The sequence below is a fragment of the Delphinapterus leucas genome, chromosome 7 (assembly GCF_059928025.1).
Source record: "Delphinapterus leucas isolate spDelLeu-1000000601 "Yukka" chromosome 7, BTC_Dleu_Yukka2, whole genome shotgun sequence".
In the NCBI taxonomy this organism is placed as follows: domain Eukaryota; kingdom Metazoa; phylum Chordata; class Mammalia; order Artiodactyla; family Monodontidae; genus Delphinapterus; species Delphinapterus leucas.
The window spans coordinates 5194423-5212343 of NC_143135.1; the positions used below are offsets into that span (position 1 = coordinate 5194423).

A 17921-nucleotide genomic window follows, 5' to 3' on the forward strand; every position below is an offset into this window, starting at 1 on the left:
TTAAAGTGGAATTAACTTTTACCAAACGAATGGATCAGAGTATGTTTTACGCGCAGTTAATGGGGGAGGAGGGGTCAGCACTCTACATTTAGCTTCTCAGTTCTGTTTTTACTAGGCTGTTAGTTTCCATTCCTGAAGCTGCATCTGCTGATGAAGAGTAGAAGCTGTGCTTGAAAGCACATGGGTAGAAAGGGAAGCAAGTAGCTCATGCGATGGATAATGAGCAAACGTCTGACAGTCTCACAACTGACTCTGGCGACAAACTCATTTTTGTTAGAAAAAAGCTGTTCCTTTGCTTTATAGGTGGGACTCAATGTTTTCAATATAATTACTCAGTTGATTGAGTCCCTAGTTCAAGTACACTTTTTTTTTTTTTTTTGCGGTACGCGGGCCTCTCACTGTTGTGGCCTCTCCCGTTGCGGAGCACAGGCTCCGGACGCGCAGGCTCAGCGGCCATGGCTCACGGGCCCAGCCGCTCCGCGGCATGTGGGATCCTCCCGGACCGGGGCACGAACCCGTGTCCCCTGCATCGGCAGGCGGACTCTCAACCACTGCGCCACCAGGGAAGCCCTCAAGTACACTTTCTTGTTGAAGTTTGAACTTAGTAAAACCATGAAACCTACAGCCTCAAGTATTTTTGGTTCCCAAGTTCTTTGGGGTTTGGCAGGGGCACTCGCTGTCAGTTAGAGTTTCGGACATTAATGGCCATTTTAAACTGCTGGCCATTTGAATACTTTGGCAACATGAGGAGGGGAAGAAATTCAGGAACTCCGAACAGGAACTTCAGTTTAAGTGAGAAGGAAAGTAAGGGGCCGAGACTAAGCAGTCAGTAAGACTCGAGGCCGACGGCAGTGCCGTGCGCTTTACAAGCTGAGCTCTCACGACATGGTGCCAGGGATTTCACCAGAAATGGCCAAAACTGATAGTAACTTGCCAGGATTTGCATTAATTAAGAGATGTGGCTGAGCAACTATGGAACCCAAATAATAAGTCACATTACTTTCATAAATGCATGGATCGAAGACAGAAATATCATGCAAATCAAATGTTATGCTTTCCTTATTTTTGCGTCTACTTAGAGGAGAGCACACACACACATCCCTATACATGCATGTGCGTTTGTACAAATACAACTTGGTATTTCCTAAATTGGCCATATACATGCAGTTGTCACATCCTTCAAGGTGGATTAGAATGAGCTCCTTCCCTGAAACATGTTAATTGATGACTGCACATACGTATTTTCTCAGAATATTTAGCTGTTTTGCTTAATTACATGATAGACTGGTTTAGTTTAGTATGTCCCTTCTTTCTCTTTCTCCTCCTCGTTCCAGCTTTGGAATTTTTTACCTCTGTGAGAATCAAATATTATGTAGCAGTATTTTTTTGATTTACATTTACAAGTAACTTGGTTTAAAATAACGAGATGCTTCTCGACTTTCTTGTTTTTCTTCATCTTGGTGTTGCGAGATGTCTGACTTCCTTTATTTCCATAGCAGCCCTGAAATGACTGCTATCTGGTGCAGTTCACTAAGGGTTAAGTAGCAGAAGGCCAAGGTAAAACCTCCTGGTTGGGTTTAAGGCCCACAGTTCTGTCCCACAAACAGCTATCTCTGCCACCCCCCTCCATTTCTGTATAAGATGAGACATAAGCAGACTTCCCAGCTGTACCCTGGATGTTTTGTTTAGGATTTGTGTTAATTTTAGGGCATATGGAAAGTCCTGTGTTGGACAAGGGGGAAAATGGGTCCTTTTGAGAATAAAACAAGGTAAGACACACACAGCTTCGAAAAACTGCCACACCACACGATATTATTTGCAGGAGACTATTAAACATAAAAATATTGGTGTGATCTTAAAACAGTGAATGTCAGTAGAATTCAGTGTCTATTTCACATAGGCCAGCCTTAACTTTAAAGACAAGGAGGTTATTCTCATTAGCTGCATAGACGATGGAAACCGAATTCAACTATAAAATTACCCGTGACTAAGGCAGGTAGGATAGCTCGGTAGAAGTTTTGAGAAGTACTGGTTTATCCTTTGCCATTGTGGAAAGAGATATAATTGTTAGAAGAGAGCTTGAAACGATAAAATTAGCTGTCAATGTAACTTGATTTTTTTCCTTTCTGGTACTGGGAAGGAACATGAGCTCTGCATCGTCCAGTAGCAGCCTTTTCCCAGAAGCAAGTTTGGCTGATTACAAATAACCAGTTTGCTTATTTATCATGAATTGTGGAAGACACAAATGTCAGTACGTATTGTTCTTTCAATGTAACCTGTGCCAGTTGGCGGAAGTCTCAGAGGGGGCTTTGTCCCTGCCTCTGTCAGAACAGTGACTGTGTCGAGCCAGTCCCTTCTCTGCATGAATGGAGAGATTTGGCCTCACCGTTTTGAACGGTCTCACAGGCATGAACGTTTATAATACACCAGCGATCTCTCGAGTGCTGTCTGGGAAAATTTTGTTTTTGTTCTTTGAGTAGTAGAAGGCTAATATTAGTGTTTGTTGAAGTACTAACCATAATTAAATGAAAGGCATCAAGGCACAACGCAGATATGTATCAGTGACTCAAAAGAGTACCGTTTGGGACACGGTCTTTTCTGAATCCAGAAAACAAAATGTCTTCTTCCCTGTTTTCTCTTAACCCCAGTTTAATTAAAAATTCAGTCACGATAAATTACAGAGCAGCCTACAGATAGTTGGCAGTAAACTCTTGGCTACTGAGAAGCTGTCTGCTTGCAGCACTTCCCTCTGGAGCTGAGACGTCACGGCTGCCGCTCCCCATGCAGAGCCCTGCTCCGTCCCGAGAGGCTGAGCACATGTCCCTGCTAACTGAACACGGTGCATTCGATTTTTTTTCTCATTGTATTAGGTCACCATGACCTAATTTACTCTGGTTTTAAAAACTCCCCTTGTATGTGTTGAGCATGGTGTAATTATACCTATTTCTAAGGCAGTCAAAACCTCCCTCTCAGAAGTGAAACATGTTTCTAGCATTGCGTGTTCCCATTTGGTCTAACCTAGTATTTCTTCCATTAATACTCTCCAAAGATAGTTGCCAAATTACAACCTACAGTGGTACCACCTTCCGTACCTGCTTTGGTGCCTTCTTTTGATAACTAAATAAACCACAAACTACTGTGTCTAATTTTGACATATGCAAAGTGTCTTTGTCTTGCTGGTCTTAAATGTTTGGGCTTTAGAGCATGAAGCCAATACAGATATTTCTGGCCCCTGGAGCGCTGGTGTGACCGCAGCCCGCCCGCTTGGGAAGGAATGTCTTTGTGCTGGGTGGCGTGAAGGGCGTGGGGGGAATGTACCACTTTGGCTGTATGTGCATGTGTTCTCTGCTGCAGGCTTGTCCATGCGGTCGTGCCTGGAGCACTCTGGTTTCCAGGTGACAGACACGGTTCACGGTATAGTATGAGTCCTCTGAAGCTGGAGCATTCTCTACAGCTTTAATTTCTTTCTTTTAGTTCTTGGTTTCAAGAAATGTTTTTTAAAAACAAAGTTGTAATGCTTATGTTAAGTAGCACCAGCTACAGTCTGTGCTTGCTTAAAGAGGTACAGTAGTTAAGATTTCAGAATGTTGCATATATCACTTTGGGTTTTTTGGTTTTTTTTTTTTTTTTTTGGTCCAAAGCAGATCAGACCCTTTCTTCTGTTTCCTCAGTAGAAAATGACAAACATTTCGTAATTTTAGAAATTTATGGGCCTCAACTTGAAAGTTCATTTGAAGTATTTAGCTGCTGCTTCCTTCATACCACTTTCAGCCTTAAGGAAATGCCATGTACATATTGATATGTTGGTTAGAGTTAGAAACTTCCTTCTCTGTCCTAATCATTTAGTGTCCTTCTCCCCCACCCTGTGCCTTTATGAAGCTCAGCAGTGCTGATCTGATGTGGAAGGACACAGGCTGGAGAAGCGAAGGCCCTCTTCCTGGACACGTGTTGCTTACAAGTCAACCCTTGGGGTGCTCATGCCGAAGGAACTCAGAAGCCTTTGGAGTCTTGGGGCCTCAGGTTACCCTGGATCAGACCTCAATTTTGAGAAGGTCCTGAAAGGCGCCTTCTTTACCTGGACTTCCACTCACCTGTCTTTCTCCTAGTTCACGTCTGCCTAGAGCCTTTTAGACATTCTAGTCTCCTCTTGATGTTCATCAAGACATCCGATTTTGTGAAGTTCAGCAGGGTCACATTGTCTTACATTTGGTCCTTGGGCAGATCGAACGTACTCTAGAAAAACGTTAGGAATCATTTGTCTCTTTAAATTCTCGTAATCCATATGTGTTCACTAGGTAATCACATAAGCTATACTTTAAATCATTGCATTGTCATCTCACATTTTAATGTGTTCTATAAAATATTTTCAGAAAAGGCTGTAAGAAGCCATGAAAGCAGTAAATGCAGAATGTTTTCATGGAGATGAGGAAGCCAGAAGGTTAGGGTCTGTGATATTGAGAAGAAAACTTGAGAAGAACCACATGACTGCTGTGCATTCTAGGGAGTCAGGATTCTCACCCTTTCCTGCCCCAGCTCACCTGAGAGGTGGCACACAGTCCGATCGATGGTTAACAGGGATGGTGACAGGTGTGGCCCCCTCGTTGAGAGCCTCTTCTCTCGTAGAGAGTCGACGTGGTCAGATAACCAGGGTGGATCTTAGAATCTTCAGAGGCACAGGCAGTATAGTCAGGAAGCCCGTGTCACTCCAGGGCCAGACGAGCATCACAGCTACCGAACATTCAGGCTAGTGCAGCCCATCCTGTTACTCTCAGGATAAACACTGATAGTCTGGAGTCCCTCGGGACTCAACTCAGGAGGTTAATCTCAGGTTAGTGGAGAGATGGATGATTTTCCTAGACCAGATCTTAGATGCCCTAGAAGTTGAGTCTAGCTAACATTTGGATTATTCTTTCTTAATCATTCATTTCTAGATCCCAAAGCACTTTATCAAGGCTGCAACCAACTTACTCCTGTTTTAAAAGAGCCTTTATCTCCACACAGCTACACATACACAGATTAGGGAAAATAAAGATGCTGCTTTGTTTCATCTCACAAATGTGGTTTTATTAAAGTAGTTTAATCATAAAACTAGTTCCCTCAGCATTAGCAGAATCTTTTGTTAAGAACTGGCCAAGCGATGAGGGTTTATTTGGCTTAAACAAATTTAAAGAAATAAGCCTGTTATACTGTGGAATATCAGGTAACTTACTTTTTTCAGAGTCTTCTTTAAAGTACAAAAACCTCTAAAAGCCTCTAAATGCAATTTTGCCAGAAAAGTAACATTTGAAACCTCGTACCAAATATATTTATTGTAAAAGTAACATATACTTTTAAACACTTTTTAAAGTATAGGCATATGTAAAGTAAGAAGTCAGAATCCTCTATGCTCTCATCTTACTGCCTTAGCTCAGGGGTCCCCAACCCCCGGGCCGCAGACCAGTACTGTTAGGAACCGAACCGGGCCGCACAGCAGGAGGTGGGCCCTGCCACCCTGCCATCGCTCCCCGTCGCTCACATTACCCCTGAACCATCCCTCCCACCCCCGGTCCGTGGAAATACCGTCTTCCACGAAACCGGTCCCTGGTACCAAAGAGGTTGGGGACCGCTGGCCCTAGCTAATAGAGTTCAGGCTTTTAGGAATTTAGGTTTTAAATTTACAAGTGCTTGGTCAATTACAGATCTGTTTCCTCTTTTGAACTCTTCTGTAACTTTAAAACAAAATATCAGCCACGCCCCCTTTATTATTGTTACCACTTTAGCCTCTTTGCTACAGCACAGCTAATGAATACATGGGTTATAGTGAATACTTGTAGATTCTCTTGAAAACCAAGCCCAGAATAGGAAGAAAAGAATGAGGAAGATGGGAGGAAGCCAGCGGCGGTATATTTTTATTACCGTTGGGTGTCTTCTTTTTTGGTTTTATGACATCTTCGTAGCATACGATTCACTTACTGATTTAAGCGTACCATTCATTGGTTTTTAGTATATTCACAGAGCTGGGCGTTGTCTTAAGCATGTGGGATACATTCTGACTTCTTAGGTCTTGAAGTGTCAGAGTTTATTTTTAAAAACATTTTATTATGGAGAATTTCAGATGCACACAAAAGTAGACCAGAAGAGCATAATGAACCCCAGGTACCCAGTATCCATCTTTCTCTCTGACCAGCTTTCTTTCCTCTTTACCTTCATTCATTCTCCAGGGTTATTCCAGACATTGTCCTATTTCTTCCATGACTGTTTCAGTCTGTACCTATATAAGCTGATTTAAAAAAAACATGACTACATTAGTGTTCACATTAAAATTTTTTATAATTATTTAATATTAAATAACCAGCTAGTGTCCAAATTTCTAATAAATGTTAAAATTTTTTACCTTTATTTTATAACTTATCGAAAGCTAAGTGTTATTAATGTACGCATTAGTTGGAGGAGAATTTGGAGTCATGTTAAATGCTTGCACAATACGTTTTAATATCTGCTTCAAATAAATGTGTGCCTCTGAAGTAAAATCCCACACGTTCCAAGTTCCATTTTACCTTCTTCCCTCCTGGGCAAAACAGTCCTCGGACTCTCTCTTGGCCACTCTCTCTTGTTGGCTTAGCTCTGCAGGAGGCTGCTTCTCTCACCTTTCCGTGAATATTCAGTCCGCTTGGTTGGCGATTTCCTGGTCTTGCCCTTCTTACCTGTAGGACTGAGGGAACCTGAACATTCTGTACTGAGGAAACAGAACAGAGGGCTGGGTGTGGCAGAAGTCCATCTTGCCTTCCTGGTGGTGCTCTGATGGGATAAGTAATGCATTCCCTTGGGGGTGGAATGGGGTGGGCAGGGGTGGGGAAATGATTAATAGAATTCATTTCTACCTAACAGTGCTGATATGTTAAAAAGGAATGGCCTCGGAAGCAAGCCAACTTGTAACTTGGATGAGGTGACTTGCTGGCTTTGAGAGCACCATTAGACAAGGGAAAGGGAACTTCTGCTGGCTAAATAACCCCCTAACTGTGTCTCCCTAAGAAGATACAGTTCAAGTAATAACAGCACAGGAATAACCACAGTCATCTAGAATTTTGTGCAGGTCAAATCCCGTTACAACAAATTTCAGTAGGATATCCAAATTCCTTGTTTGTCTTTTCCTACAAAGTATCAAAATAAAGAAAAATACATACACATATATATATATATGGTATATCAGATTATAGAACTTTTTTTGTTCTTAACTGTCTTTGGGGAGAAAAAGCACAAGGATTTAATATTTGGGGGACATTTCAGCCCCATCGGACATTCTGACTGACACCGTTGCCAGTTCCCCCACTACTGGGATCACAGATGTAAGTCTGCCCATCGCCCTTGGTTGCTCCTTGAGCTTCCCAGCGCAGGAGTGTTTATTTAGTTGTGCAGGCCACAAAGTGTAGTGAGCACCAGGGTTTGCTGGGGAGACCAACAATAAAGAAAAGATGGAGTCCCTATTCACTAGGAACTTGTAGGCCACTGGGAGGGAGCAGCTAAGGTGTAGGTCTACGGCCGCCCGTGGTGCGGTCAGGAGGGTATTTTGGAGTTAAGGAAGGAGTGGCGCTTTCATGGTACCTAGGTACTCCTCCCGAGGGTTTTTATCACACCCTACGTCAAGCCATCAGCAAGAGTCTAAAAGTATTTCTGTAGTATTTTCATTTTGTAGCTTTCATTGTAACGGGATTTAACCTGTAGCATCTTTTCATCAGAGAAATGCGGATTACACAAATGAAAATATCATATATCCCCCATTTGTACTTTCTGTACTTTGTACAAAGTGTACTTAACTGTGTGTTAAAGGTATTATTGAGTATGTCTAAGTGCAGATCTTTTGCAGATAACTTCATATGAACGTGGATATTTACTTTGTTTACTTTTATATCGAGTAAACTAGAACATGTACTGTTTATACAAAACATTAAATGTCTGTGGGATGTCATTTCCGTGTATGATGGATGGGAGCTGTCGCTTTAAACCGCGTAGGTGTTTTGAATGATGCTAGAGTAGCTGGTGGTGCTTAACGTGGCATTTTTTTTCCTGTCCACACTTTCTACCCTTGGTACAGGTATTTTTGATAAAGCTGTGGAATGGAAAGGTATGTTTTTCCTGGGATGTTCAAGAATCTTTTACCTTAACATTTTTAAAGAGCTTCCTTTATGGGCTTCTGTGTCTGACGTAAGCAGACTTAGTTTAATTTTAACAAACAACATCTTTCTAGGGGCAATATTTGAGTATAAAATTTTGACAGGACACGTTTGAAGGTTTTTAAAGCACTTGGGGTGGGGGGTTGCTTTTAAAAGATAAGATCTGCCATGAAGAAAGGATGTGGCCAGAGAGTTGCTTATGGTAGTTCGTGGTTGAGGTGTGTTATTGACTCAATCCTGGTTACCAATAATTTGCAATTTCATTGAGGAGAGTGTTGAAAGTATCTCTCAATACGTTAGCATACGAAATAAGTTTGGGCCTTTATTAAACTGGCACAGGCCTCTCTCGGGTGGAGGAAGACTCCACGCTGAGCTAGTGGTGCCCTGATGATCAGGCTCGGCCGCGCAGACTGGGCGCCAGGCTTCCTGCCCACACAGGGCACCCTTGTCCACCCTGTGCTGACCTCGGCGGCCGCGAGCCCATGTGCGCCCCCTGCCCTTGCAGGACAGCACCCTCCTGGGGCTGGCGTTGCCTCAAAAGACCCACCTGGCTAAACAAGATAAGCCAGCCCAGCGCTTATCTTGAGGAGGCCTGATTGGGAGAGCAGCCTCCACTGACTTTCCTCCAGCAATGAAATTGTGAAAAGGTACTCGGGATGGTGGTGAGACTCACAGCTGTGTGGTCTCGACAGCACATCCCTTTTCTCGTAAAGAAATGAAGTGCTTCCTCAGGTGTTGGTCCTAGTGTGGGACACTGGTGGTGCATTTAGACTGCGCTGAGAAACACTCGCTAAAGATCTGTGATGTTTTGTAAACCGTGACTGTTCTGATGGTTGCAAAGTTAGTGTCTGCTCAGTGTTCCCCATCTCACTGGAAGTGTTTGCTTTTTCTCATTCGTAGCGGTCCTGTAATAAGGAGGGATCCGAACAAGCTCAGAAAGACAATGAATTTCAAGTAAGTAATTCAGTCCGTTCTGCATTTGTGTGAGGTGTGAGCTGGTGGTGGGCAGCCTTGCCCCCCTGCTCTGGCAGTGCCCCTTCCTGCCCTGGAGTCCTGCTGTGTGTCCCAGAGGAGGGGCTCTGGGGGTACTGGGAGCTGCCACAGTGAGACCCAGCGAACAGTCTGTGTTCCATTTCCTACTGAGGGTGTAGGGAGTGGACTTGGTGCCTTTAGGGTGATCTGAACAGCATTTGGGCTGCTAGGAGGTGGCGGCTTGGGGTGACCCGCGTGCATGATACTCTGATGTGGAGGCAGTCTGTCGCTGCCCAGGTGTCTCAGTGGCTGCCCTTCCCCGGGGCGGGCAGGAGTGTTTTTCCCTCTGCGTGGTGCCCGGCTCCCGAAGGCTTCTTCCTAAATACGAGATTTCACTCAGAAATGCGAATATTCAGGAGAGCTTGAGGTCCAGAGCACCTGCCCCCTCTTTGAGGCTCAGAGGTGGGACGTCTGGAGTCGTGATCTCCACACTCCAGGGAGTGAACAACTTCTGAGCACACTCCCCTGGTGTGTGGAGGTTTGTGTATGACGGGGGGAGTGTGTGGGCGTGCGTGTGTAGCATACACACCACGCACCTCGTAATATCGACACACGTAAATACACTGGTTTTACTAATTGTATACGAATTATTAAAGTGATCAAGAAATAGAAATGTAGAAGAGGTGAGAGCATATAAAGGAATAAAAGCGCTGCTGTTCTTTCCTCGCGGTTCCGTGGATGTTTTGCATGGGCCCTGCTCCGGAGACCGTGGTCTAGAGGGTCTGGAATGTGTGCTCTCTGGGGTGACGCTGACTGAGAAGCTGTCAGTGGGAGGTGACTGACGTTCTGTCTTCAGCCTCCTGGGCCCTTTGTGTGCAGACTATCGTCATTCCTGGGAGTTGAAGCTGTCGGGTCACTAGGACCTCCACGACGCTAAATCTGAAGTGTGTTTCCAGCTCTCGTTTTATCTGGACTTCTTAGCAGCGAAGGCGGCCAGGACACAGGGACACGAAGTAAAGGCCCCTCGTTTCCTGCACCCCTCCTTGCCTCCTTTGTGGGCTCAGTCTGCGATTGTCTTAAGTACTCAGAGTCCCCAGGCCTGAGGCCCTATTTCCACCCCCCGCCTTACCAGGCCACCTGATCCGAAGCTGGTCCTTGCGTTTCTCCTAGGGGCCAAGGGTCTGCAGCCCCTCCAGCCCACAGCCCTGCTTGGGACTAACGCTAGCTGCTACCCGTCTCCTGGGGTCTCACCAGGTCCAAGACCGAACCCATACTCTCCCCACCCCTCCAAACAGCAAAATCGAAATCTGGCCTTTCTGGGCAGGCCGGGAAGCAGGGAGTCACCTTCTGTACCCTTGTCCCCTCACCCCCGTGTCCCATCCACAAGTCTCTTGGTGGTTTTCCTTTGAACCATATCTTGGATCTGTCTACTTTCTCTCCATCTGGACTGTGCACCTGCCTAGTCCAAGCTGCCACCAGCTCCTCCCTGGGCTTCCGCTTCCACTCTTATTTCCTGCAGACCATCCCTTCGTCTTTGCCAGAGCCACCTTTTGAACTGCTCATCCCATCGCGTCAGCCTCTTGCTTACAATCCTTCGGTGGTGGCTCTCCGCCCTGGTCCCGGTTAGGTGGGCTTTATCCTGCCAGGTCCCGGCAGCCTGGCCCCCGCCGAGCTTCCTGGTCTCATCTCACAGCACCCTCCCCCTTCCCTGCTCTCCAGCCGTGTGGCCTAAGCTGTGTGGTTTCCTTCCTGCCACGGGGTCTTTGCAGTGGCTGCCTCTGGCTGGAATGCTCTGCTCTTCAATCCGCACCACTCCCCTCAGCTGCTGCTTACAATTGGGATCTCGGCTCCCAGGTTCCTTCCACAGGGAGCCCCTTCCTGCTCTCTCATCTAGGTTTGCTCCTCCATTCGTGCTCCTACAGCACCGAGTGCCTCACCTTTGCTCTTTTCGTGACTGTAAGTTTCCGTACTACGTGTTAATGTCTGCCTGTTCTTACGGGATTCTAAACTCAGGGCGGGATCCCGCAGCTTGTGCACACTCTTCTGTCCCTTCCTCTCGTTAGTCCAACGTGCCCTCGCCGCTGGGGACCCGCGTCACTGCCACACCTCCTCCTCCTCCTGCGCCGGCTGGATCTCTGCTCGGGGCCCAGCAGGCAACAGTAGTAGGTGCTGTGATTTTGTTTTTGATCCTCTGCGTCAGAAGGTGGGCAGTTGGCTGTCAGAATGGGGAAGGTGGCTTGTGTTCCTTGAGCCTCTTTGAATGGCCGGTCTCCTCCAGCGGGAGGCCTGGCTCCATTCCCGTTTGTGGTGCTAAGCCTCAGGAGGGGGCCAGCGAGTCTGGTGGGCTCATCTCCCTGGCCTGCGCTGTGTGTGTCTCACCTTCTTTGCTCTTTGGCCTCCCCTCCCCACCAGAGAAATGCTGTTACGTCTTCTCCGGAGGGTCATAATCTCGATATTATTGCTGCACTTTTTAAAGGAGGAAAACCACACAGATGAATTGAGAAGTCAGTCTAACCCTCCCCCAGCCCCCCACCCCGGCCCCTCCCCCTCTTCTGCCCGCTCTGCCCGGGTCTCCGTCTGACCCTGTCCCCGTTGCTCCCAGAGCCACTCTTGGTTCTGTCACCGACAACTTCTGTGTTGCCAAATCCAGGGCCCACTTTCCTCTGCCCCCTGTTCGCTGTCTCCACAGCGTCTGACACAGAACATGCTGTCGCCCGTCCTGACAGCAGGCATCTTCGCCTCCCGCACTACCGGCTGCCCCGGTTCCCCTCCTGCTGACCCGGCTACATCAGGGGGTGTTAGGTTGCCGTGTAAAATGGGTTTCTTGCTGTAGGCACAGTCGGTTGGAAACATTGCTGTAGGTGCTGGGCGTCCTCAGGCTCTGTGCTGCGCCTCTTCGGCCAGTTCGTTAGCTTTAACGCTGTCTGTACGCCGAGGACTTTGTATCTGGCCCAGACCCCGCGGCAGCCCCAGCAGCTTCTCCGGGCTGATTCGGTCCTCTTCTTCCTCGGTTCCTCTGCTCCGCGCATCGGCCCCTCCCAGGCCTTGCTTTGCCCCCGTCAGGGTCACCGTATCTGCTTGGGGGTGGCCACCCCGTCACGCTCCGTCAGGATACCCTCTGCTCCTTCTCTGCGCTGCCCCGGTCTGCCGATGGCCCTGCTCGGTTCCGGCCGTTTCTGTCCCTGGAACACAGGCTCTGTCCGGGCAGCAGCCACGTATGTCTTGTTCTTATTGTTTCCCTGGGGCTTAGCACATGCCGGGTACAGAGTATATGTCCAAGTTATATTTGGGGGGGTGAATATATGAATGAGTATTTCTGAAGCCATCGTGATTCGTTTCAAGTTGAGGTATTGAGCTGCTCTCCTGAGAAAGCAGGACCAGCCATGGGTGGATGGTGGGGGCCGAGCCCGGGTGCTGCGGGCGGTGGACCGGGTCACGCCCTTGCGCCTGTCCTTCACTGAGCTTGCTTTCCTTGAGGGTTTGGAGACCTGAGGATACCTGCTGTCCTTCGTAACCTACCCATCTTTCTTGCTTGTGACTTGGCATTTTCTTTCATTTCCTTCCTCTCCAAATTCTTCCCTCCACACACCACTGCCCCTTCCCTACTGTGAATAAATATTGAACTGCAGTATCACAGAAGAACAAAGGTGTTTCTTGTTCACAGTGTGCAGAGCAGTGCTGAAGAGAATTGGAAAGTTCTTTAAGTCTCTTTCCATCTTCTCTCCACCATCCTGGCACTGGGTGGACCCTGCTCTGGAGGATCCTGGACAGTGTGGCTTCGGCCCCAGTACCAGTGATGGTGCCACGTGTGAAGTCAGCTCCCAGCAGAGTTTGCGCTGCATGGGCACCACGCACACTTCCTGAAGTCATACTGTGGGTTAAATCTGTGTCTAGAACTAGACATTTCAGACGTAAAGGGCTGTTTAGGATTGGCTGCACATGTGTGTCTTACATATGCCAACCCCAGTGCCCTCCAGCTTAGTCACTCTACACAGAAAAAGGTTGAAAAACCAAATTTTAATCCTGGCAAAATCCTGGCTCCGTAGGACAGAGGAGATCCTGATCCCACTCTTTGGAAACAGTTGGGGAGTGGGTTGGAGTTTTGAGGTGGGAGACCGTACAGAGGGCAAGGGGCTGCCAAGAGCCACTGCCCGCAGGTGGCCTGGTCTGGGCCGAGCCCGGCACCTCCTCGTCCACGATGCCAGCCTCCGATCGCTCGGGCGGGCGGCAGCAGAGGGTTCGCTTCCCGTGGGGTGTCTCTGAGGCCGGAGTTGAGGTAAAGGGGGCCAGCACTGACCGTACCTCCTGCCTGGGTTTGCTGTGAGGTCAGGTGAGTGAGTGAAAACATTTTGCCAGCTCAGTAGAGCTGTTAGGAATTCGTTCTCATTCTCTAAGCGTTTAAGAAATAAAACCCATCTGGTCGAATCCTCCTAAAATCCATTAACTAGATAGATCAGTGCTGTGTCTGGATTGTCGTTGTCTTAGTCTGCTCGGGCTGCCAGAAAAAGCCACCTGGGTTTATTCTTCATAGTTCTGGAGGCTGGAGGTCCAAGGGCAGGGTGCCAACACGGCCAGGTTCTGGTGACGGCCCCTTCCTGGCTTGTAGATGCCGTCTTCTGCCTGTGTCCTTACGTGGCGGAGAGGGAGGCAGAGACTGAGAGAGAGGGAGAGAGGGCAGGCTCTCCGGGGACTCCTCTTATAGGGATACTGACCCCGTCAGGGCTCCACCCTCGTGGCTTCACCTAAATCCATCACCTCCCAAAGGCCCTATCTCCAAATAGCATCGCACTGGCAGTGAGGGCTTCAACCTCTGAATTTTGGGAGGACACAGTCCAGTTCATAGCAGTCATATGTACAGAACTGCAAATTAGTGAATAGAGATTGGGCCTCACAAGGTGATGATGGTTAGATCATAATTGTGGAGATTATACAAGATGGTGGATGGATTACCAACAAACCCATCCTCCCCAAAATGTAAAAGTGACTGAATTACTTTTTACTTTAATGTGGCCCCATGTCCTTTGGAAGTAGCTTTTCTTTTTTCCTTTTTGTTTTCTTCTCGCCAACTTTAGAATCATGTCCCTGCCTGATGAGTTTGTCCTGCTAAGTCTCTCCATCCATTTTGGTAAAATGAGTGTATTTTAAAGAGCTCTGTTTTATTGAGCAGTGTTTCTCTGAGATCCTGTCCCCACGGCCCCTTTCTGAACAAGGGGTGACCTAGAATCACCTGAGAGTGTTTCCAGACCACACCTGGTGCCCCTCCCGACACATCGACATAGAAGCTCCATCTGTAGAAGCTCCTTAAGACGCTTGGGTACAGGGCTCCTTCCCGCCCTTCACCCCAACCGATGGAAACTCTTAAGCTGTAATTTCCGCTTAAGGGAAGAGGACTAAGGAGTGGATTTGAATTGAGACCAAAAGGTGGATTTTGAAGGCAGAATGGCTCTAGATCCCACTTCGTTATTAGGAGTAACTAAAGGCGGAACGTAGGAGCGTCAAAGAGGTGTAGACAAGAAGACAAATGTTAAACGACAGAGGAGACTGGGGATAAGAGCAGAAAACTGAAAACTTGAGCGCCCTGTGCTAGGGTGCACTTTGGCATGGGCCCCGCACCCCGTGGGGGACCCCGCAGGCCAGTTTCATGGGCAGAGGGCCCTTTGAACCATTTTCTTTCCCTGGGCACTCTCGACCGAAAAGCAGATCAACCGTCACCAGAATGGATGGAATTGTTGTGACCTTTGATAAGATGCCAAGGGTGAGACTCATATGAGTTTTAAAATAAATAGAAGCGATAAAATATTGATACTGTTCTATTTTTGGAACCAGTGACCTAAATTCAACTTGAATTTTAAATCTCATCAATATAGTGTGATGTTTGCCAGCATGGATCCTGAAGTTTACAGATCTGTTTCTTCGTATTTAAAGTGGGGAAAGTGGTAGTAAAAACAACAATTGGTAAAAATAATAATGATGATGATGCGCCATCAGGTTTGCTGTGGGAGTGGGTGAAACGGCTCGTGTGAAAGGACTGCCGATGCCTGGCTCGTGGTCCACACTCGCTAACCGGCTGTGTGTTGCCATCTGTTTCAGGGCGCCGAGGCCATGGTTCTGGAGAGCGTTATGTTTGCCATCCTTGCAGAGAGGTCGCTGGGGCCAAAGCTCTTTGGCATCTTCCCCCAAGGCCGCCTGGAGCAGTTTATCCCGGTAAGATGTGCGGAAGGCTGGTCAGGTGATGGGAGCCACAGCGAGAAGACAGAGTCTGTCTCGTCACCGTCAGTGCAGGAGCCCGAGGCACTGTGGTCCGAAATAGTAAATGTGGCCTATGTTATCACAGAAGTAAAGAAAAACAAAATTTCTCTTGAATTTACATCAAAACCTCTGTCCTTCCTGCAAAGATACGTTCATCCATTCAGAACCATGCAGGCAGACCTTGTTTAACTGAGCTTCGCGGACGCTGGGTTTTTACAAATAGAAGGTCTGTGCTGCCCTGCATTGTCGGACAATGGTTAGCATTTCTGAGCAGTAAGATATTTTGTAATTAAGGCATGTACATTGTTTTTTGAGACATAATGTTATTGCCACTTAATAGACTGAAGTGTAGTGTAAACTTTACTTTTGGACACGCTAGGAAACCAAAAAAATTCACATGACTCGCTTTGTTGCGGTCGCTTTACTGTGCTGGTCTGGGACCGGACCCCCAGAATCTCCGAGGAGGCCTGTTTGTGAAACCTAACAACTTCCGGGCCTTGGTTATAGAACCTGCTGCAGGACGTGGCCCTGCCCGCACTGTGCCACGTGTCTGGTCTTTGCCCTGCGGGCGCCACCACTGTTCTTTCCCTTGTCTCCCACTGCCCCCGCCCCCTCACTTTAGGGTCTCCCCTGCCCTCATGTGCCTGTCAAGTTCCTTCACATTTCAAGGCCTTGCTCAGATCCTCTGTTTGCAGGACTGTTTTCCCTTCCCTGCTGTGCTGAGGCGTTGTTAGTGTTGTCCTAGCATCCGCCAGTGTGCCTCGTTTAGAGTTTTGTGTGCATAGCCCCCGCCCTGTGCCCCAAACCCCGAAGAGGGCTTTAAGCCTCAAGAGTTCCCTACAAAGTTGAGTGTGGGGCAGCTCTGGGCCTCGTGACCGGCTCGTTGGGGTGGAGATGCCGAGCCTTGCTGGCCTGTGTTTCCGCTCGTGGAAGGGCACCCCTTCTTGAGCTCTGTGAGCTCCCTAAGGGCTAGGGGCTGCTGCCTTCATGTCTTGCCTCATGTGATGTCTTGGCCATGAGAGGCCTCGGTGTGCAGGGCCGCCCAGTACAGTCGTGCAGGCGGTGCAGAGCACAAGGACACCTGGCCGACAGGGTGCTCTGCTCGCCAGGCCTGCGTCCAGCGGGGGCTGGAGGGGGCGTGGTGCCCTCTTCTCGATCACACGTGGTGCCGTGTGTGCCAGCTGCCAGCCTGGGGCGTGTTTGAAGGAATGGATGTACCTCCCTATATGGAAGAGTCCCTTCAGTCTTTTCCCTGGTGCCTGGCTGTAGGTTTTTTTGTTTTTAATATAAATTTATTTATTTATTTTTGGCTGTGTTGGGTCTTCGTTGCTGCGCACAGGCTTTCTTTAGTTGCAGTGAGCGGGGGCTATACTTCGTTGCGGTGCGTGGGCTTCTTATTGCAGTGGCTTCTCTTGTTGCGGAGCACGGGCTCTAGGCATGTGGGCTTCAGGAGTTGTGGCATGTGGGCTCAGTAGTTGTGGCTCGTGGGTTCTAGAGAGCAGGCTTGGTAGTTGTGGCACAGGGGCTTAGTTGCTCCGCGGCATGTGGGATCTTCCCGGACCAGGGCTCCAACCCGTGTCTCCTGCATTGGCAGGCGGATTCTTAACCACTGCACCACCAGGGAAATCCCTGTAGTTTATTTATAGTTTTATTTATAGTTTTCCCATTAAAGACAGTAACATCTGTCTAGCATGAGAATCAAATGAGATAGCAAAGTATTAGAAAGAATTTTGGAAATACAAAACACTTCGTATGGTTATAAGTGCCAACGTGGATCCATCTTAAAAAACATAATGTTGATAAAACCAAATTGCAGAAGGCTACAAATGGTATCATAGCATTCGTATAAAGCCCAGTAAAAAGCAAGATACAAATTGTTTAATAAATACACACGTGGGCCGCTCTCATCTTCCGCGATGGCCCACACTCTGTCTGTGGAGTGTGTTTCTCTCTAAATAAATCCACTTCTTACCTAAAAAAAAATTTTTAAAGGGGCTTCCCTGGTGGCGCAGTGGTTGAGAGTCCAGCTGCCGATGCAGGAGACACGGGTCCGTGCCCCGGTCCGGGAAGATCCCACATGCTGCGGAGCGGCTGGGCCCGTGAGCCATGGCCGCTGGGCCTGTGCATCCGGAGCCTGTGCTCTGCAACGGGAGAGGCCCGCGTACCACAAAAAAATAAATAAATAAATTTAAAAAATAAAAAATAAATACACATGTGATAAAACTTCCCTTTTTAGAAAAGGTAGAGAACCAGCGAACACAACTTAGAATAATGAAAACGTCTCGAGGGGAAACACAGCTCCTTGAGATCAGGGCACATAGGTGGTTATGTCTATGGAATAGTTACTGTTCTGTTCTTTTTGTTTTTTGGGTTTTTTTGTAATTTTTTTTTTTTAACTTTTTTTTTTTTTTAATCTTTATTAAATTTGTTACAGTGTTGCTTCTGTTTTATGTTTTGGTTTTTTGGCTCCCTATCTCCCCACCAGGATCGAACCCACACCCCCTGCATTGGAAGGTGAAGTTTTAACCATTGGACCGCCAGGGAAGTCCC

At 47.7% G+C, this 17921-nt stretch overlaps 1 protein-coding gene across 7 annotated transcripts in view; it reads left to right on the forward strand.

The window, feature by feature from the left end:
- The window catches only part of CHKA (choline kinase alpha), a 59724-nt gene that overhangs the window by 25857 nt on the left and 15946 nt on the right, over nt 1-17921 (forward strand). For 4 of the 7 annotated variants that reach the window (XM_022591214.3, XM_022591218.3, XM_089914400.1 and 1 more), the window contains exons 3-4: nt 9051-9104; nt 15213-15326. In XM_022591214.3, the coding sequence (XP_022446922.2) occupies nt 9051-9104; nt 15213-15326 (168 nt within the window). Of the gene's footprint in view, nt 1-8071; nt 8102-9050; nt 9105-15212; nt 15327-17921 lie in introns of all 7 variants that reach the window. The other 3 variants (XM_022591216.3, XM_022591219.3, XM_022591217.3) reach the window with 2 other exon arrangements.